At 53.7% G+C, this 22,523-nt stretch overlaps 1 protein-coding gene across 1 annotated transcript; it reads right to left on the bottom strand.

Annotated features, from left to right (window-relative positions):
- CCDC200 (coiled-coil domain containing 200) lies at positions 1-21,436 on the bottom strand. Its single transcript, XM_075580319.1, has 5 exons — positions 21,349-21,436; positions 18,862-18,949; positions 1,720-1,798; positions 669-769; positions 1-143 (listed from the first exon to the last, which is right to left on the bottom strand). Exons 2-5 carry the CDS (start codon positions 18,934-18,936, stop codon positions 117-119), a joined length of 282 nt encoding a protein of 93 aa, XP_075436434.1. The 5' UTR covers positions 18,937-18,949; positions 21,349-21,436; the 3' UTR covers positions 1-116.
- Positions 21,437-22,523: the final 1,087 nt, after the last annotated feature.

Here is a 22,523-nt window from a genome sequence, read left to right on the forward strand (position 1 = left end):
TCGGGATGGAAACGGTTTATTTGGTGGCTAGACAGCAGGGAGAGAGAGAGAGACGAGTTACGTTGTTCGGGGCGCCAGTGACCTGCGACCCTTCAGCACACACTGGTCTTCGTGCGTTACCACTGCTGTTTATACTGCACCGACTGCAAAGGGACAAAACAGACGTCACTGGTATCGCTACAATAAGGGACACTCTGTTTGTTACAGTGTGTCAATATGGGGTGAAGGGGGCACAGTAACACAAATAAATTTACTATATGCAAATACACACACACACACACACACACACACACACACACACACACACACACACACACACACACACACACACACACACACACACACACACACACACACACACACACACACACACACACACACACTTTTTTTTAATACCACAGGAAGAACTGGCGCTACCTTTATACTAAATATCTCGGCCACTAGGGGGTCCCCAGACCCCGAACCCATGCTCAGTATTTATATAAAGAAACATGTGACCTGAATTTCGAGTCATGTGACCCGCGCATTGACAAATAAACAAATATAGGCAATTTATCAAACGTTAACCTCAATATAAAGGGATGATGGTGTGACACACACACCCCCACACACCCACACACCAGTATACTCTTTGCATCATACGCTGCGTTATCCGGTATAATACTTACGTTGAATCTTCGAGCTATCTTTGCAGAATAATCAACGCCGTATGTTGTATAATACTGGTTCGAGGGCTGCATACAATGCTTACAGCTGTGCTCCAGTGACACTGCCAATATACAAGAACATGAGCCATGGGGAACCGTGGCGGTGCCTTTTGACGTACCTAGAACGTCATGAGCCCTGGCACAACAGAAGCTCTACTGACGTTCCAGGTACGTCATGGGTTAATGTTCGTTTGCTAAGGGCTGATCACGATAACTGCTCCAACGCCACGGTCCACCTCATCGAACCGGGCGCGGAGACCCCTCCACTCCTGTTTCCGTTAGCCGGGGGGGATGGGGTGGTCGCAGTCATGTAATCTATCCTGGAGTACCACTGCTGTTTCCGGTAATGTAATCACATGACCGCCCCCCCCAAGGTGTGACGGAAACGGAAGTGGAAGGGGGAAGGGTTCTCTAGTTCTGTTTCGATCGGGTAGACCTTGTTGGACTGGTCAGAAAACAAATCGGTGTCGTAACGTGCTTGGTACGTAAAACGGGTCCTATGGTGAGACAGGGTGGAAGGCGTCCTTATGGAGAACTTCACTTCTTAATAAATATGGGCCGACAGAATCGGACATGTGGTGGCGAGCGTCTCGCCCTCGATCAAGTTGCCGCTGGCGTTTGGCCACAATGGGACCCTTTGCCGTAGCCGCTCCACACGTGGGACACTCGGTCGCCGGCCGTTTCGCCAATAAGGTCAGTTAACTTAAGGGGTTTTAGCGGTTAGGGTAGGGGGTTAAGGATAGGGGCTTTAAGGTAAGGGGTAGCGTTAGTATTAGAGTTTTTTAGGGTAAGGTTAGGGTCTTACCTAGGCGGCGAAATGGCCGGTGGCGAGATGCCCTTGCGGTGAATGCCGGCGGTGACTTGGTCGCGGCAAAACAGCCGTGACCAAATGCCCTAGACCATGGCCCCATGTGTTTATAAGAATGTATCTCTCTGGTCGCTCACGTTGACTATTTTATATGGTCAACGAACCCATCCGAATTTGGCATTAGAAGCCACTAGCCGTGCCTACCTAGATTAGTCTTGGGGAACTGAGGCACAGCGTTTGGTATCTTCATCGAGTCCACTTGCCGCCGCGCCGCCTCGTCCATCTGCGAAAAAGAAGTTGGACAAATCAATCTCAGGAATGTATCACCATCGTCTTGAAGTACGAAGTACCAAATAAAATTCTTCTTTTTCAAAATTGTAAGTACTGTGTGTGTGTGTGTGTGTGTGTGTGTGTGTGTGTGTGTGTGTGTGTGTGTGTGTGTGTGTGTGTCTGTGTGTGTGTCTGTGTGTGTCTGTGTGTCTGTGTGTGTGTGTGTGTGTGTGTGTGTGTGTGTGTGTGTGTGTGTGTGTGTGTGTGTGTGTGTGTGTGTCTGTCTGTGTGTGTGTCTGTGTGTGTCTGTGTGTGTGTCTGTGTGTGTGTGTGTGTGTCTGTGTGTGTGTGTGTGTGTGTGTGTGTCTATGTGTGTGTGTCTGTGTGTGTGTGTGTATAAGTCTCTGTGTGTCTGTGTCTGTGTCTGTGTGTCTGTGTATATGCCTCTGTGCGTGTGTGCGTGTGTGTGCGTGTGTGCGTGTGTGCGTGTGTGCACGTGTGCGCGTGTGTGTGTGTGTGTGTGTGTGTGTGTCTGTGTGTGTGTGTGTGTGTGTGTGTCTGTGTGTGTGTGTGTCTATGTGTGTGTGTCTGTGTGTGTGTGTGTATAAGTCTCTGTGTGTCTGTGTCTGTGTCTGTGTGTCTGTGTATATGTCTCTGTGCGTGTGTGCGTGTGTGTGCGTGTGTGCGTGTGTGCGTGTGTGCGTGTGTGCACGTGTGCGCGTGTGTGTGTGTGTGTGTGTGTGTGTGTGTGTGTGTCTGTCTGTGTGTGTGTCTGTGTGTGTCTGTGTGTGTGTGTGTGTGTGTGTGTCTGTGTGTGTGTGTGTCTATGTGTGTGTGTCTCTGTGTGTGTGTATAAGTCTCTGTGTGTCTGTGTCTGTGTCTGTGTGTCTGTGTATATGTCTCTGTGCGTGTGTGCGTGTGTGTGCGTGTGTGCGTGTGTGCGTGTGTGCACGTGTGCGCGTGTGCGTGTGTGCGTGTGTGTGTGTGTGTGTGTGTGTGCGTGTGTGCGCGTGTGCGCGTGTGTGCGTGTGTGTGTGTGTGTGTGTGTGTGTGTGTGTGTCTGTGTCTGTCATCGCTTGCCTCCAAAATTTTTGTTCTGTCTGATCCCATTTGAAACAGGCCGCAGTGTAGATAGAATACCACAAGAGGGCAGTGCTGTAACACAGCAGCCCCCAGCATTTTTTTTGCACTGTGCTTCCCCTCTTAGACAATATTTGAGCCCCTAATGAATACATGTTATTGGCGACTCCTCATGCTATCGCTAATCAAACTGTGTGCCCGATCCCAGGCAGTATATAGTGTCCTGAGAGCGTGGGGGGAACACACACTTAATAATCCCCCAAACTGTGTGACCGATCCCAGGCAGTATATAGTGTCCTGAGCGCGTGGGGGGAACACACACTTAATAATCCCCCAAACTGTGTGCCCGATCCCAGGCAGTATATAGTGTCCTGAGCGCGTGGGGGGAACACACGCTTAATAATCCCCCAAACTGTGTGACCGATCCCAGGCAGTATATAGTGTCCTGAGCGCATGGGGGACACACACGCTTAATAATCCCCCAAACTGCCCGATCCCAGGCAGTATATAGTGTCCTGAGCGCGTGGGGGGAACACACGCTTAATAATCCCCCAAACTGTGTGCCCGATCCCAGGCAGTATATAGTGTCCTGAGCTCGTGGGGAGAACACACGCTTAATAATCCCCCAAACTGTGTGCCCGATCCCAGGCAGTATATAGTGTCCTGAGCGCGTGGGGGACACACGCTTAATAATCCCCCAAACTGTGTGCCCGATCCCAGGCAGTATATAGTGTCCTGAGCGCATGGGGGACACACACGCTTAATAATCCCCCAAACTGCCCGATCCCAGGCAGTATATAGTGTCCTGAGCTCGTGGGGAGAACACATGCTTAATAATCCCCGAAACTGTGTGCCCGATCCCAGGCAGTATATAGTGTCCTGAGCGCGTGGGGGACACACGCTTAATAATCCCCCAAACTGTGTGCCCGATCCCAGGCAGTATATAGTGTCCTGAGAGCGTGGGGGGAACACACACTTAATAATCCCCCAAACTGTGTGACCGATCCCAGGCAGTATATAGTGTCCTGAGCGCGTGGGGGGAACACACACTTAATAATCCCCCAAACTGTGTGCCCGATCCCAGGCAGTATATAGTGTCCTGAGCGCGTGGGGGGAACACACGCTTAATAATCCCCCAAACTGTGTGACCGATCCCAGGCAGTATATAGTGTCCTGAGCGCATGGGGGAAACACACGCTTAATAATCCCCCAAACTGCCCGATCCTAGGCAGTATATAGTGTCCTGAGCTCGTGGGGAGAACACACGCTAAATAATCCCCGAAACTGTGTGCCCGATCCCAGGCAGTATATAGTGTCCTGAGCGCGTGGGGGACACACGCTTAATAATCCCCCAAACTGTGTGACTGATCCCAGGCAGTATATAGTGTCCTGAGCGCGTGGGGGGAACACACACTTAATAATCCCCCAAACTTTGTGCCCGATCCCAGGCAGTATATAGTGTCCTGAGCGCGTGGGGGGAACACCCGCTTAATAATCCCCCAAACTGTGTGTGCGATCCCAGGCAGTATATAGTGTCCTGAGCGCGTGGGGGGAACACACGCTTAATAATCCCCCAAACTGTGTGAGCGATCCCAGGCAGTATATAGTGTCCTGAGCGCGTGGGGGGAACACACACTTAATAATCCCCCAAACTGTGTGCCGGATCCCAGGCAGTATATAGTGTCCTGAGCACGTGGTGGGGACACACACGCTTAATAATCCCCCAAACTGTGTGACCGATCCCAGGCAGTATATATTGTCCTGAGCACGTGGTGGGGACACACACGCTTAATAATCCCCCAAACTGTGTGCCCGGTCCCAGGCAGTATATAGTGTCCTGAGCTCGTGGGGGGAACACACGCTTAATAATCCCCCAAACTGTGTGCCCGACCGACCCCTGGCAGTATATAGTGTCCTGAGCGCGTGGGGGACACGCTTAATAATCCCCCAAACTGTGTGACCGATCCCAGGCAGTATACAGTGTCCTGAGCACGTGGGGGGAACACACGCTTAATAATCCTCCAAACTGTGTGCCCGATCCCAGGCAGTATATAGTGTCCTGAGCGCGTGTGGGGGAACACACGCTTAATAATCCTCCAAACTGTGTGCCCGATCCCAGGCAGTATAGAGTGTCCTGAGCATGTAGGGGGGAACACACGCTTAATAACCCCCCAAACTGTGTGACCGATCCCAGGCAGTATATAGTGTCCTGAGCGCGTGTGGGGGAACACACGCTTAATAATCCCCCAAACTGTGTGAGTGATCCCAGGCAGTATATAGTGTCCTGAGCGCGTGGGGGGAACACTCGCTTAATAATCCCCCAAACTGTGTGAGTGATCCCAGGCAGTATATAGTGTCCTGAGCGCGTGGGGGGAACACTCGCTTAATAATCCCCCAAACTGTGTGAGTGATCCCAGGCAGTATATAGTGTCCTGAGCGCGTGGGGGGGAACACACGCTTAATAATCCCCCAAACTGTGTGCCCGATCCCAGGCAGTATATAGTGTCCTGAGCGCGTGGGGGGAACACACGCTTAATAATCCCCCAAACTGTGTGACCGATCCCAGCCAGTATATAGTGTCCTGAGCGCGTGGGGGGAACACACGCTTAATAATCCCCCAAACTGTGTGACTGATCCCAGGCAGTATATAGTGTCCTGAGCGCGTGGGGGGGACACACGCTTAATAATCCCCCAAACTGTGTGCCCGATCCCAGGCAGTATATAGTGTCCTGAGCGCGTGGGGGGAACACACGCTTAATAATCCTCCAAACTGTGTGCCCGATCCCAGGCAGTATATAGTGTCCTGAGCGCGTGGAGGGAACACACGCTTAATAATCCCCCAAACTGTGTGTCCGATCCCAGGCAGTATATAGTGTCCTGAGCGTGTGGGGGGAACACACGCTTAATAATCCCCCAAACTGTGTGACCGATCCCAGTCAGTATATAATGTCCTGAGCGCGTGGGGGGAACACACGCTTAATAATCCCCCAAACTGTGTGACTGATCCCAGGCAGTATATAGTGTCCTGAGCGCGTGGGGGGAACACACGCTTAATAATCCCCCAAACTGTGTGACCGATCCCAGGCAGTATATAGTGTCCTGAGCGCGTGGGGGGAACACACGCTTAATAATCCCCCAAACTGTGTGACCGATCCCAGGCAGTATATAGTGTCCTGAGCGCGTGTGGGGACACACACGCTTAATAATCCCCCAAACTGTGTGACCGATCCCAGGCAGTATATAGTGTCCTGAGCGCGTGGGGGGAAAACACACTTAATAATCCCCCAAACTGTGTGATTGATCCCAGGCAGTATATAGTGTCCTGAGCACGTGGGGGGGGAACACACACTTAATAATTCCACAAACTGTGTGACTGATCCCAGGCAGTATATAGTGTTCTGAGCGCGTGTGGGGGAACACACGCTTAATAATCCCCCAAACTGTGTGAGTGATCCCAGGCAGTATATAGTGTCCTGAGTGCGTGGGGGGAACACACGCTTAATAATCCCCCAAACTGTGTGACCGATCCCAGGCAGTATATAGTGTCCTGAGCACGTGGAGGGAACACACGCTTAATAATCCCCCAAACTGTGTGACCGATCCCAGGCAGTATATAGTGTCCTGAGCGCGTGGGGAACACACGCTTAATAATCCCCCAAACTGTGTGACCGATCCCAGGCAGTATATAGTGTCCTGAGTGCGTGGGGGGGGAACACACGCTTAATAATCCCCCAAACTGTGTGACTGATCCCAGGCAGTATATAGTTTCCTGAGCGCGTGTGGGGGAACACACGCTTAATAATCCCCCAAACTGAGTGAGCGATCCCAGGCAGTACATAGTGTCCTGAGCACGTGGGGGGAACACACGCTTAATAATCCCCCAAACTGTGTGAGTGATCCCAGGCAGTATATAGTGTCCTGAGCGTGTGGGGGGAACACACGCTTAATAATCCCCCAAACTGTGTGACCGATCCCAGGCAGTATATAGTGTCCTGAGCGCGTGTGGGGGAACACACGCTTAATAATCCCCCAAACTGTGTGACCGATCCCAGGCAGTATACTGTATAGTGTCCTGAGCGTGTGGGGGGAACACACGCTTAATAATCCCCCAAACTGTGTGACTGATCCCAGGCAGTATATAGTGTCCTGAGCGCATGTGGGGGAACACACGCTTAATAATCCTCCAAACTGTGTGAGTGATCCCAGGCAGTATATAGTGTCCTGAGTGCGTGGGGGGAACACACGCTTAATAATCCCCCAAATTGTGTGACTGATCCCAGGCAGTATATAGTGTACTGAGCGCGTGGGGGGAACACACGCTTAATAATCCCCCAAACTGTGTGCCCGATGCCAGGCAGTATATAGTGTCCTGAGCGCGTGGGGGGAACACACGCTTAATAATCCCCCAAACTGTGTGCCCGATCCCAGGCAGTATATAGTGTCCTGAGTGCGTGGGGGGAAAACACGCTTAATAATCCCCCAAACTGAGTGACCGATCCCAGGCAGTATATATAGTGTCCTGAGCGCATGTGGGGGACACACGCTTAATAATCCCCCAAACTGTGTGATTGATCCCAGGCAGTATATAGTGTCCTGAGCGCGTGGGGGGGGAACACACGCTTAATAATCCCCCAAACTGTGTGACTGATCCCAGGCAGTATATAGTGTCCTGAGCGCGTGTGGGGGGAACACACGCTTAATAATCCCCAAACTGTGTGCCCGATCCCAGGCAGTATATAGTGTCCTGAGCGCGTGGGGGGAACACACGCTTAATAATCCCCCAAACTGTGTGACCGATCCCAGGCAGTATATAGTGTCCTGAGCGCGTGGGGGGGACACACGCTTAATAATCCCCCAAACTGTGTGACCGATCCCAGGCAGTATATAGTGTCCTGAGCGCGTGGGGGGAACACACGCTTAATAATCCCCCAAACTGTGTGCCGGATCCCAGGCAGTATATATTGTCCTGAGCACGTGGTGGGGACACACGCTTAATAATCCCCCAAACTGTGTGCCCGGTCCCAGGCAGTATATAGTGTCCTGAGCTCGTGGGGGGAACACACGCTTAATAATCCCCCAAACTGTGTGCCCGACCGACCCCTGGCAGTATATAGTGTCCTGAGCGCGTGGGGGACACGCTTAATAATCCCCCAAACTGTGTGACCGATCCCAGGCAGTATATAGTGTCCTGAGCGCGTGTGGGGGAACACACGCTTAATAATCCTCCAAACTGTGTGCCTGATCCCAGGCAGTATATAGTGTCCTGAGCGCGTGTGGGGGAACACACGCTTAATAATCCTCCAAACTGTGTGCCTGATCCCAGGCAGTATATAGTGTCCTGAGCACGTGGGGGGAACACACGCTTAATAATCCCCCAAACTGTGTGACCGATCCCAGGCAGTATATAGTGTCCTGAGCGCGTGTGGGGGAACACACGCTTAATAATCCCCCAAACTGTGTGAGTGATCCCTGGCAGTATATAGTGTCCTGAGCGCGTGGGGGGAACACTCGCTTAATAATCCCCCAAACTGTGTGAGTGATCCCAGGCAGTATATAGTGTCCTGAGCGCGTGGGGGGAACACACGCTTAATAATCCCCCAAACTGTGTGACCGATCCCAGGCAGTATATAGTGTCCTGAGCGCGTGGGGGACACACGCTTAATAATCCCCCAAACTGTGTGCCCGATCCCAGGCAGTATATAGTGTCCTGAGCGCGTGGGGGGAACACACGCTTAATAATCCTCCAAACTGTGTGCCCGATCCCAGGCAGTATATAGTGTCCTGAGCGCGTGGAGGGAACACACGCTTAATAATCCCCCAAACTGTGTGTCCGATCCCAGGCAGTATATAGTGTCATGAGCGCGTGGGGGGAACACACGCTTAATAATCCCCCAAACTGTGTGACCGATCCCAGGCAGTATATAGTGTCCTGAGCGCGTGGGGGGAACACACGCTTAATAATCCCCCAAACTGTGTGACGATCCAAGTCAGTATATAATGTCCTGAGCGCGTGGGGGGAACACACGCTTAATAATCCCCCAAACTGTGTGACTGATCCCAGGCAGTATATAGTGTCCTGAGCGCGTGTGGGGACACACACGCTTAATAATCCCCCAAACTGTGTGACCGATCCCAGGCAGTATATAGTGTCCTGAGCGCGTGGGGGGAACACACACTTAATAATCCCCCAAACTGTGTGATTGATCCCAGGCAGTATATAGTGTCCTGAGCACGTGGGGGGGAACACACACTTAATAATCCCCCAAACTGTGTGACTGATCCCAGGCAGTATATAGTGTTCTGAGCGCGTGTGGGGGAACACACGCTTAATAATCCCCCAAACTGTGTGAGTGATCCCAGGCAGTATATAGTGTCCTGAGTGCGTGGGGGGAACACACGCTTAATAATCCCCCAAACTGTGTGACCGATCCCAGGCAGTATATAGTGTCCTGAGCACGTGGGGGGAACACACGCTTAATAATCCCCCAAACTGTGTGACCGATCCCAGGCAGTATATAGTGTCCTGAGCGCGTGGGGAACACACGCTTAATAATCCCCCAAACTGTGTGACCGATCCCAGGCAGTATATAGTGTCCTGAGTGCGTGGGGGGGGGAACACACGCTTAATAATCCCCCAAACTGTGTGACTGATCCCAGGCAGTATATAGTGTCCTGAGCGCGTTTGGGGGAACACACGCTTAATAATCCCCCAAACTGAGTGAGCGATCCCAGGCAGTACATAGTGTCCTGAGCACGTGGGGGGAACACACGCTTAATAATCCCCCAAACTGTGTGAGTGATCCCAGGCAGTATATAGTGTCCTGAGCGTGTGGGGGGAACACACGCTTAATAATCCCCCAAACTGTGTGACCGATCCCAGGCAGTATATAGTGTCCTGAGCGCGTGTGGGGGAACACACGCTTAATAATCCCCCAAACTGTGTGACCGATCCCAGGCAGTATACTGTATAGTGTCCTGAGCGTGTGGGGGGAACACACGCTTAATAATCCCCCAAACTGTGTGACTGATCCCAGGCAGTATATAGTGTCCTGAGCGCATGTGGGGGAACACACGCTTAATAATCCTCCAAACTGTGTGAGTGATCCCAGGCAGTATATAGTGTCCTGAGTGCGTGGGGGGAACACACGCTTAATAATCCCCCAAACTGTGTGACTGATCCCAGGCAGTATATAGTGTACTGAGCGCGTGGGGGGAACACACGCTTAATAATCCCCCAAACTGTGTGCCCGATGCCAGGCAGTATATAGTGTCCTGAGCGCGTGGGGGGAACACACGCTTAATAATCCCCCAAACTGTGTGCCCGATCCCAGGCAGTATATAGTGTCCTGAGTGCGTGGGGGGAAAACACGCTTAATAATCCCCCAAACTGAGTGACCGATCCCAGGCAGTATATATAGTGTCCTGAGCGCATGTGGGGGACACACGCTTAATAATCCCCCAAACTGTGTGATTGATCCCAGGCAGTATATAGTGTCCTGAGCGCGTGGGGGGGGAACACACGCTTAATAATCCCCCAAACTGTGTGACTGATCCCAGGCAGTATATAGTGTCCTGAGCGCGTGTGGGGGGAACACACGCTTAATAATCCCCAAACTGTGTGCCCGATCCCAGGCAGTATATAGTGTCCTGAGCGCGTGGGGGGAACACACGCTTAATAATCCCCCAAACTGTGTGACCGATCCCAGGCAGTATATAGTGTCCTGAGCGCGTGGGGGGAACACACGCTTAATAATCCCCCAAACTGTGTGACGGATCCCAGGCAGTATAGAGTGTCCTGAGCGTGTGGGGGGAACACACGCTTAATAACCCCCCAAACTGTGTGACCGATCCCAGGCAGTATATAGTGTCCTGAGCGCGTGTGGGGGAACACACGCTTAATAATCCCCCAAACTGTGTGAGTGATCCCAGGCAGTATATAGTGTCCTGAGCGCGTGGGGGGAACACTCGCTTAATAATCCCCCAAACTGTGTGAGTGATCCCAGGCAGTATATAGTGTCCTGAGCGCGTGGGGGGAACACACGCTTAATAATCCCCCAAACTGTGTGACCGATCCCAGGCAGTATATAGTGTCCTGAGCGCGTGGGGGACACACGCTTAATAATCCCCCAAACTGTGTGCCCGATCCCAGGCAGTATATAGTGTCCTGAGCGCGTGGGGGGAACACACGCTTAATAATCCTCCAAACTGTGTGCCCGATCCCAGGCAGTATATAGTGTCCTGAGCGCGTGGAGGGAACACACGCTTAATAATCCCCCAAACTGTGTGTCCGATCCCAGGCAGTATATAGTGTCATGAGCGCGTGGGGGGAACACACGCTTAATAATCCCCCAAACTGTGTGACCGATCCCAGGCAGTATATAGTGTCCTGAGCGCGTGGGGGGAACACACGCTTAATAATCCCTCAAACTGTGTGACCGATCCCAGTCAGTATATAATGTCCTGAGCGCGTGGGGGGAACACACGCTTAATAATCCCCCAAACTGTGTGACTGATCCCAGGCAGTATATAGTGTCCTGAGCGCGTGTGGGGACACACACGCTTAATAATCCCCCAAACTGTGTGACCGATCCCAGGCAGTATATAGTGTCCTGAGCGCGTGGGGGGAACACACACTTAATAATCCCCCAAACTGTGTGATTGATCCCAGGCAGTATATAGTGTCCTGAGCACGTGGGGGGGGAACACACACTTAATAATCCCCCAAACTGTGTGACTGATCCCAGGCAGTATATAGTGTTCTGAGCGCGTGTGGGGGAACACACGCTTAATAATCCCCCAAACTGTGTGAGTGATCCCAGGCAGTATATAGTGTCCTGAGTGCGTGGGGGGAACACACGCTTAATAATCCCCCAAACTGTGTGACCGATCCCAGGCAGTATATAGTGTCCTGAGCACGTGGGGGGAACACACGCTTAATAATCCCCCAAACTGTGTGACCGATCCCAGGCAGTATATAGTGTCCTGAGCGCGTGGGGAACACACGCTTAATAATCCCCCAAACTGTGTGACCGATCCCAGGCAGTATATAGTGTCCTGAGTGCGTGGGGGGGGAACACACGCTTAATAATCCCCCAAACTGTGTGACTGATCCCAGGCAGTATATAGTGTCCTGAGCGCGTGTGGGGGAACACACGCTTAATAATCCCCCAAACTGAGTGAGCGATCCCAGGCAGTACATAGTGTCCTGAGCACGTGGGTGGAACACACGCTTAATAATCCCCCAAACTGTGTGACTGATCCCAGGCAGTATATAGTGTCCTGAGCGTGTGGGGGGAACACACGCTTAATAATCCCCCAAACTGTGTGACCGATCCCAGGCAGTATATAGTGTCCTGAGCGCGTGTGGGGGAACACACGCTTAATAATCCCCCAAACTGTGTGACCGATCCCAGGCAGTATACTGTATAGTGTCCTGAGCGTGTGGGGGGAACACACGCTTAATAATCCCCCAAAGTGTGTGACTGATCCCAGGCAGTATATAGTGTCCTGAGCGCATGTGGGGGAACACACGCTTAATAATCCTCCAAACTGTGTGAGTGATCCCAGGCAGTATATAGTGTCCTGAGTGCGTGGGGGGAACACACGCTTAATAATCCCCCAAACTGTGTGACTGATCCCAGGCAGTATATAGTGTACTGAGCGCGTGGGGGGAACACACGCTTAATAATCCCCCAAACTGTGTGCCCGATGCCAGGCAGTATATAGTGTCCTGAGCGCGTGGGGGGAACACACGCTTAATAATCCCCCAAACTGTGTGCCCGATCCCAGGCAGTATATAGTGTCCTGAGTGCGTGGGGGGAAAACACGCTTAATAATCCCCCAAACTGAGTGACCGATCCCAGGCAGTATATATAGTGTCCTGAGCGCATGTGGGGGACACACGCTTAATAATCCCCCAAACTGTGTGATTGATCCCAGGCAGTATATAGTGTCCTGAGCGCGTGGGGGGGGAACACACGCTTAATAATCCCCCAAACTGTGTGACTGATCCCAGGCAGTATATAGTGTCCTGAGCGCGTGTGGGGGGAACACACGCTTAATAATCCCCAAACTGTGTGCCCGATCCCAGGCAGTATATAGTGTCCTGAGCGCGTGGGGGGAACACACGCTTAATAATCCCCCAAACTGTGTGACCGATCCCAGGCAGTATATAGTGTCCTGAGCGCGTGGGGGGAACACACGCTTAATAATCCTCCAAACTGTGTGACCGATCCCAGGCAGTATATAGTGTCCTGAGCGCGTGGGGGGAACACACGCTTAATAATCCCCCAAACTGTGTGACCGATCCCAGGCAGTATATAGTGTCCTGGGCGTGTGAGGGGGACACACGCTTAATAATCCCCCAAACTGTGTGATTGATCCCAGGCAGTATATAGTGTCCTGAGCGCGTGGGGGGGGAACACACGCTTAATAATCCCCCAAACTGTGTGACTGATCCCAGGCAGTATATAGTGTCCTGAGCGCGTGTGGGGGGAACACACGCTTAATAATCCCCCAAACTGTGTGACTGATCCCAGGCAGTATATAGTGTTCTGAGCGCGTGTGGGGGAACACACGCTTAATAATCCCCCAAACTGTGTGAGTGATCCCAGGCAGTATATAGTGTCCTGAGTGCGTGGGGGGAACACACGCTTAATAATCCCCCAAACTGTGTGACCGATCCCAGGCAGTATATAGTGTCCTGAGCACGTGGGGGGAACACACGCTTAATAATCCCCCAAACTGTGTGACCGATCCCAGGCAGAATATAGTGTCCTGAGCGCGTGGGGAACACACGCTTAATAATCCCCCAAACTGTGTGACCGATCCCAGGCAGTATATAGTGTCCTGAGTGCGTGGGGGGGGAACACACGCTTAATAATCCCCCAAACTGTGTGACTGATCCCAGGCAGTATATAGTGTCCTGAGCGCGTGTGGGGGAACACACGCTTAATAATCCCCCAAACTGAGTGAGCGATCCCAGGCAGTACATAGTGTCCTGAGCACGTGGGTGGAACACACGCTTAATAATCCCCCAAACTGTGTGACTGATCCCAGGCAGTATATAGTGTCCTGAGCGTGTGGGGGGAACACACGCTTAATAATCCCCCAAACTGTGTGACCGATCCCAGGCAGTATATAGTGTCCTGAGCGCGTGTGGGGGAACACACGCTTAATAATCCCCCAAACTGTGTGACCGATCCCAGGCAGTATACTGTATAGTGTCCTGAGCGTGTGGGGGGAACACACGCTTAATAATCCCCCAAAGTGTGTGACTGATCCCAGGCAGTATATAGTGTCCTGAGCGCATGTGGGGGAACACACGCTTAATAATCCTCCAAACTGTGTGAGTGATCCCAGGCAGTATATAGTGTCCTGAGTGCGTGGGGGGAACACACGCTTAATAATCCCCCAAACTGTGTGACTGATCCCAGGCAGTATATAGTGTACTGAGCGCGTGGGGGGAACACACGCTTAATAATCCCCCAAACTGTGTGCCCGATGCCAGGCAGTATATAGTGTCCTGAGCGCGTGGGGGGAACACACGCTTAATAATCCCCCAAACTGTGTGCCCGATCCCAGGCAGTATATAGTGTCCTGAGTGCGTGGGGGGAAAACACGCTTAATAATCCCCCAAACTGAGTGACCGATCCCAGGCAGTATATATAGTGTCCTGAGCGCATGTGGGGGACACACGCTTAATAATCCCCCAAACTGTGTGATTGATCCCAGGCAGTATATAGTGTCCTGAGCGCGTGGGGGGGGAACACACGCTTAATAATCCCCCAAACTGTGTGACTGATCCCAGGCAGTATATAGTGTCCTGAGCGCGTGTGGGGGGAACACACGCTTAATAATCCCCAAACTGTGTGCCCGATCCCAGGCAGTATATAGTGTCCTGAGCGCGTGGGGGGAACACACGCTTAATAATCCCCCAAACTGTGTGACCGATCCCAGGCAGTATATAGTGTCCTGAGCGCGTGGGGGGAACACACGCTTAATAATCCTCCAAACTGTGTGACCGATCCCAGGCAGTATATAGTGTCCTGAGCGCGTGGGGGGAACACACGCTTAATAATCCCCCAAACTGTGTGACCGATCCCAGGCAGTATATAGTGTCCTGGGCGTGTGAGGGGGACACACGCTTAATAATCCCCCAAACTGTGTGATTGATCCCAGGCAGTATATAGTGTCCTGAGCGCGTGGGGGGGGAACACACGCTTAATAATCCCCCAAACTGTGTGACTGATCCCAGGCAGTATATAGTGTCCTGAGCGCGTGTGGGGGGAACACACGCTTAATAATCCCCAAACTGTGTGCCCGATCCCAGGCAGTATATAGTGTCCTGAGCGCGTGGGGGGGGAACACACGCTTAATAATCCCCCAAACTGTGTGACCGATCCCAGGCAGTATATAGTGTCCTGAGCGCGTGGGGGAACACACGCTTAATAATCCCCCAAACTGTGTGACCGATCCCAGGCAGTATATAGTGTCCTGAGCGCATGGGGGGAACACACGCTTAATAATCCCCCAAACTGTGTGACCGATCCCAGGCAGTATATAGTGTCCTGAGCGCGTGGGGGGAACACACGCTTAATAATCCCCCAAACTGTGTGACAGATCCCAGGCAGTATATAGTGTCCTGAGCGCGTGGGGGGAACACACGCTTAATAATCCCCCAAACTGTGTGACCGATCCCAGGCAGTATATAGTGTCCTGGGCGTGTGGGGGGAACACATGCTTAATAATCCCCCAAACTGCCCCTCAGTGTGTTCAGGCAGCATGGGAGGGGAGATAGCTGTCACTCACTGCGGGAGCTTCCAAAGTCACGTCCCACAATGCCTTGCTGCTGTGGATGCAAAGCATTGTGGGAAGCTTCTGCCGTCAGTGACCATGCTAAGGTGCAGTTTGGGTTCTTACTAAGTGCGCAGTCCTCACACGGGCTCAGGACCCCGCTATACTGCCCGGGAGCCACCATTACGGATGTGTTTGGGCAAAACCCATTGGAGACACCTCACACCTCCCACCGTTGGGAATCTCTGCTGTAGAGGTAAAAATATACTATTAAAGCCCAAATGCAACCAACATGCTATTATGTTAACGTAATTGAAACCAGGTGGGGGGCTTCCAGATCTAAACCGCGCGAAACTCCAACTCTGGGGATTCATCGGTTCCCAAGATTCCCTGTATTCTATGCCAGCGCTCCCTCGTCTAGAAATCAACATGGCCGCCCCTGTCGCCCAACAGGAAGCCCCAACCAACAACGTTCCTGCTTCCTACTGGACTATTTGGCGGCCATGTTGATTTCCTGGTGGGAGAAGAAACCAGCATCAAAAAAACATGGATTTTTTTTTAATACAATTGGAGTCTTTTAGAGCTCAACCGTGCTGGCCAGAGTGACGTGGGAGATTTGAACCTCCATTTTGTTTCCCCCGGGACTCTCTTAATGGCACCTTCCCTGGTAAGCAAGGATGTCTCCCCAAGCTGAAAACAAACCCCCAAAACAGCACCGTTCCTTTAAATATATTAAAAAGGGCCTCGATCAAGACTCTTTATTCTCATGTAACCAGCCATTATGTTACATGTAATAGGTCTCCTGGCGGGGTCTCGTGTTACCTGTAATGAGTAACCCTGCGGGGTAGCATTGTGCCGTAATGAATACCTCTCCAGTCCTATTGTATATCCGAGCGGTATGTTTTGGGAGACAGCCTGGTAACATTTCTACGTGAACAATGGGCACGAAATAGCAGCTCATTGTGTCCATGTATCGAAAATTCCAACACACAGAATGGCGAACCGTCAACCAGAGGTCTTCACGTTTCCTTCACCAGCTCTTTCGGGGGTTTGTGTCTTCAGAGTCACAGTTTTGGGGACGTTCACGGAGCGTTCCCACGGCTCAGAATGCCACCGGTATTACGCAGAAGATGGCAGTGTCTGTTGGGACCACAACTACCCACCCATACTAGGTGAATATCTCACAACTTTGTGAGGACAACTTTGTGAGGACAACTTTGTGAGGACAACTTTGTGAGGACCACTTTGTGAGGACAACTTTCTGAGGACTTTAAGAATACAACACTGCTGGCCCTACATGGACCTTTTCATTGGGTGGTCATCATCTGATACCCCAAGCTAGCTGCGGGTCATTCTTGACCCCGTCCCTCATTCATCCCGCACCTCTCCAAAATCCAGTATCCACCTCTGCAATGTTGCTCAAAAATAAAGTCCCTTCCTCGTGCAACGATCCACCCCAAATTCCTAGTTGCGCCCTCATTACGTCCCGACCAGACTACTGCAACCTGCTTCTAGCTGGTCCCCCCTTCTGCCGATTGTCTCCTCTCCAGTCCGTTCTAAATAGTGGTACCAGGCATTTAGCTCACTACTCCAGTCACTAGAGATATAGCCTTATTGCCCAAGACCCAGCTGGAAAATTGAACGACGAGCACTGTCCACACTGTTAGAACTGCCCAGCTATGGGATCAGACGTGATACCCTCACCTGACCCTCTTTTATACCCCTTTGATTCCTTCCCTAATCTACTGATCATGCACTTAACCTTTTCCTCTTAAAGGAGCCTCACCCTCCTGCCATGCACAGCTTTCTTAGCTTTGCTAGTGGTGTTCTGAGACACACGGACAGACACACAGACACAATGATACAGAGACACACTGACACAATGATACAGAGACACACTGACACAATGATACAGAGACACACTGACAGACACACAGACACAATGATACAGAGACACACTGACAGACACAATGATACAGAGACAGACTGACAGACACACAGACACAATGATACAGAGACACACTGACAGACACACAGACATAATGATACAGGGACACACTGACAGACACACAGACACAATACGGAGACACACTGACAGACACACAGACACAATGATACAGAGACACACTGACAGACACACTGACAGACACAATGATACAGAGACACACTGACAGACACACAGACACACTGAAAGACACAATGATACAGAGACACACTGACAGACACAATGATATAGAGACACACTGACAGAAACAATGATACAGAGACACACTGACAGACACACAGACACACTGACAGACACACAGACACAATGATACAGAGATAGACACACAGACACACTGACAGACTCAAAGACACAATACAGAGACACACTGACAGACACACAGACACAATGATACAGAGACACACTGACAGAAACAATGATACAGACACACTGACAGATACACAGACACACTGACAGACACACAGACACAATGATACAGACACACTGACAGACACACAGACACACTGACAGACACACAGACACAATGATACAGAGACAGACACACTGACAGACACACAGACACAATGATACAGAGACAGACACACAGACACACTGACAGACACACAGACACACTGACAGACACACAGACACAATGATACAGAGACAGACACACAGACACACTGACAGACACACAGACACAATGATACAGAGACACACTGACAGACACACAGATGCAATTATACAGTGACACACTAACAGACACACAGACACACTGACAGACACACAGAGATAATACAGGCAGACAATGATAGACACACAGACACACAGACACAATGGTACAGAGACACCCTGACAGACACAATGATACAGAGACACTGACAGACAATGATACAGAGACACTCTGACAGACACAATGATACAGAGACACACTGACAGACACAATGATACAGAGACACAATGATACAGAGACACACTGACAGACACAGAGACACACTGACAGAGACACAGAGACACACTGACATACACGCAGACACAATGATACAAAGACACAGGCACATTGATACAGAGACTGACAGATACACAAACTCAGTCACACAGACACCCAACAACACAAAGAGACATAGACACACAACAGGGGGGAAAAAGCCATTCCCACAATGACGGACACACGCCAAAGTGACACTTGTACATGGCACACACGACCTTGCGCGTCCTACCTCTCCGGAAAGATTTAACCTCCTCCTGTCCAGCGAACTCTGCCTCCGCCTGGCTTCCCAATGGTACGCTGACATGTTCCCTGGCTTCCTGCCAGAGAGATAGAATCGTGTGTCAGCAACCAGCCAACCAACAAGAAGGCATGATATATATATATATACTAGCTGAGAGACCCGGCGTTGCCCGGGATGTAAATGCGTAATAGGTAGTATTATTTATAAATCGTGGAACAATAGGTGACTGTTTGTTGTAAAGGTTGGATAATAATATTGAAAAGAAAGATGGAATAAAATGTAATACGATGTTGTATAAAAATGGTTTATTGTAACCACACCACAGTACAATGTATATTTTGGTGACATAACAGATGTAAAAATGTGAGGCGTGTGTCCTGCTAGGGTGTGAGGCGGCGGGTGGCGCGTGGGTTGTGAGTGCTCTCTGTGAGTGTGGGTCCTGCTAGGGTGTGAGGTGGCGGGTGGTGCGTGGGTTGTGAGTGCTGTCTGTGAGTGGGGGTCCTGCAAGGGTGTGAGGCGGCGGCTGGCGCGTGGGTTGTGAGTGCTGTCTGTGAGTGGGGGTCCTGCTAGGGTGTGAGGCGGCGGGTCAGTGATGTCGGTGCGTAGGGGCGGGAGGCAGCAGGTGTGTGTGGCGGCAGGTATGTGTCGAGTGTGGCGGGTGTCTGTTGAGTGCGTGCAGCGGCTGTGAGGCGGCGGGTGAAAGGCAGAGGCGGCCGGAGTAAGGGCGGGTGAAAGGCAGAGGCGGGGGTGGGGAGGCGGTAAGGCGGGCATGAAGGCGAAGGGCGGCGGGAAGGGGAGGAGGGGGTGGAGGAGGGGGGCAAGGGGTGGAGGAGGGGGGCAAGGGGTGGAGGAGGGGGGCAAGGGGTGGAGGAGGGGGGAAGGGTTAGAGGAGGGGGGGGAAGGGTTAGAGGAGGGGGGGAAGGGTTAGAGGAGGGGGTGGGAGGGGAAAGGGGAAAAAGAGGTGGAGGGGGGGGAAGAGGAGCGGGGGGGGGAAGAGGAGCGGAGGGGGGGGTGGAAAGGGGAACGGAGGGGGGGGTGAAGGGGAGCGGAGGGGGGGGAAGGGGAGCGGGGGGGGAGGGGAGAAGTGGTGGGAAGGGGGAGGAGGGGGAGGTGGTGGAAAGGGGGAGAAGGGGGGAGGTGGTGGAAAGGGGGAGAAGGGGGGAGGTGGTGGGAAGGGAGAGAAGGGGGGAGGTGGTGGGAAGGGGGGAGGTGGTGGGAAGGAGGAGGAGGGGGAAGGTGGTGGAAAGGGAGAGAAGGGGGGATGTGGTGGGAAGGGGGAGGAGGGGGAAGGTGGTGGGAAGGGGGAGGAGGGGGAAGGTGGTGGGAAGGGGGTGGAGGGGGGAGGTGGTGGGAAGGGGAGGAGGGGGAAGGTGGTGGGAAGGGGGAGGAGGGGGGAGGTGGGGGGGAGGTGGTGGGAAGGGGGGGCGGCTGGAGGTGGTGGGAAGGGGGGGAGGTGGTGGGAAGGGGGGGAGGTGGTGGGAAGGGGGGGAGGTGGTGGAAAGGGGGGGGAGGTGGTGGGAAGGGGGAGGGGTGAGGTGGTGGGAAGGGGGAGGCGGGGGGTGGGAGGCGGTGGGAAGGCGGGGGGTGGGAGGAGGTGGGAAGGCGGGGGGATGGCGGGGGGTGGGAGGCGGTGGGAAGGGGGGGGGAGGCGGTGGGAAGGGGGGGAGGGAGGCGGTGGGAAGGGGGGGGAGGGAGGCGGTGGGAAGGGGGGGGGGGAGGCGGTGGGAAGGGGGGGGGAGGCGGTGGGAAGGGGGGGTGGGAGGCGGTGGGAAGGGGAGGTGGGAGGCGGTGGGAAGGGGGGGGAGGTGGTGGGAAGGGGTGGGGGGAGGCGGTGGGAAGGGGTGGGGGGAGGCGGTGGGAAGGGGGGGGAGGCGGTGGGAAGGGGGGGAAGGGGGAGGCGGTGGGAAGGGGGGGGGGGCGGTGGGAAGGGGGGGAGGCGGTGGGAAGGTGGAGGGAAGGGGGGGAGGCGGTGGGAAGGGGGGGGGAGGCGGTGGGAAGGGGGGGGAGGCGGTGGGAAGGGGGGGGGAGGCGGTGGGAAGGGGGGGGAGGCGGTGGGAAGGGGGGGAGGCGGTGGGAAGGGGGGGAGGCGGTGGGAAGGGGGGGGAGGCGGTGGGAAGGGGGGGGAGGCGGTGGGAAGGGGGGGTGGAGGGGAGGTGAAGGGGGGGGTGGAGGGGAGGTGAAGGGGGGGGTGGAGGGGAGGTGAAGGGGGGGGTGGAGGGGAGGTGAAGGGGGGGAGTGGAAGGGAGGTGAAGGGGGGGGGTGGAAGGGAGGTGAAGGGGGGGTGGAAGGGAGGTGAAGGGGGGGGGGGTGGAGGGGAGGTGGAGGGGGGTGGGGTGGAGGGGAGGTGGTGAGGAGGTAAATGGGGAGGTGAAGGGGGGTGGAAGGGAGAAGTGGAGTGAGGGGAGGTGAAAGGGGGTGAGGGGAGGTTATGGGGGGTGAGGGGTGGGTGAGGGGAGGTGAAGGCCGCTCACTCACCCGTCCGGCAGGTCCCACGTGGATCTGAGGCGGGAGGCAGCGTGTTGTGGCCGCTCTCCCGCTGTGTCCCGGGCGCTCGCTCGCTCCCCCGCTGACTGTAGTGGCGCCGGGGGGGGGGGTTATCGGGGAGACACTGACACTGGATGGGAGGGGGGGGTGGAGGGGAGGTGAAGGCCGCTCACTCACCCGTCCGGCAGGTCCCACGTGGATCTGAGGCGGGAGGCAGCGTGTTGTGGCCGCTCCCCCGCTGTGTCCCGGGCGCCGCCATCTTGGGCACTCGGCGCCGCGAGGCAGCCTGCCTGGCCACTGGCTGTTCCCCCGCCGGGGAGGGGTGAGTTGTAGCGCCGGGGAGGGGGGGGCATGTATATGTGTGGGGGGGGAGAGGTGGGAGATATAGAGGGGGGGTCTCGCACGGCCGCTGACACTGGGTGGGGGGGGGGGGGGCGCTGAAGGGGTAATAATAGTGTGTGTGTCCCGCTGACTGTAGCGGCGCCGGGGGAGGGGGGGGTCGGGGTGAAAGCGCGGGAGACACGGGGAGAGGAGGAGGTGCGCGCGGGTGCTGCTAACACTGTGAGCCCCGTGTGTGTGTGTGTGTGTGTGTGTGTGTGTGTGTGTGTGTGTGTCACTGTGTGTGTGTCAGTCACTGTGTGTGTGTGTCCCTGTGTGTGTGTGTGTGTCCCTGTGTGTGTGTGTGTGTGTCCCCCTGTGTGTGTGTGTGTGTGTCCCTGTGTGTGTGTGTGTGTGTCCCTGTGTTCCCTGTGTGTGTGTGTGTCCCTGTGTTCCCTGTGTGTGTGTGTCCCTGTGTGTGTGTGTGTGTCCCTGTGTGTCCTTTGGCCCGTCACTCCGCCTCAGGCCAATGAGAGGTGTGCGGGGGCGGGCGGGCCAAGGGACCAATGAGATTGCCGCTAGGGACACCGGACATCCAGGCAGGCAAACATACAGTGCTTTCACTAATATAGTATAAGATATATATATATATATATATATACCCTTAAACACACAGTGCAAAGCGCTTCCATTAACCCTTTGATGCCAGATGTACGGAGATCTCTTTGTCTTTTGGTCCCCTGCAGACGCACTTACCAGAACGCCCTCCTACTGTCTCTGTGCGTCCTTCCGACCAATTAGAGTGTAAGCTCTTCGGAGCAGGGGCTCCTTTTCCTAAATGTTACTTT

This window comes from Ascaphus truei, chromosome 23 (genome assembly GCF_040206685.1).
Source record: "Ascaphus truei isolate aAscTru1 chromosome 23, aAscTru1.hap1, whole genome shotgun sequence".
Classification (NCBI taxonomy): domain Eukaryota; kingdom Metazoa; phylum Chordata; class Amphibia; order Anura; family Ascaphidae; genus Ascaphus; species Ascaphus truei.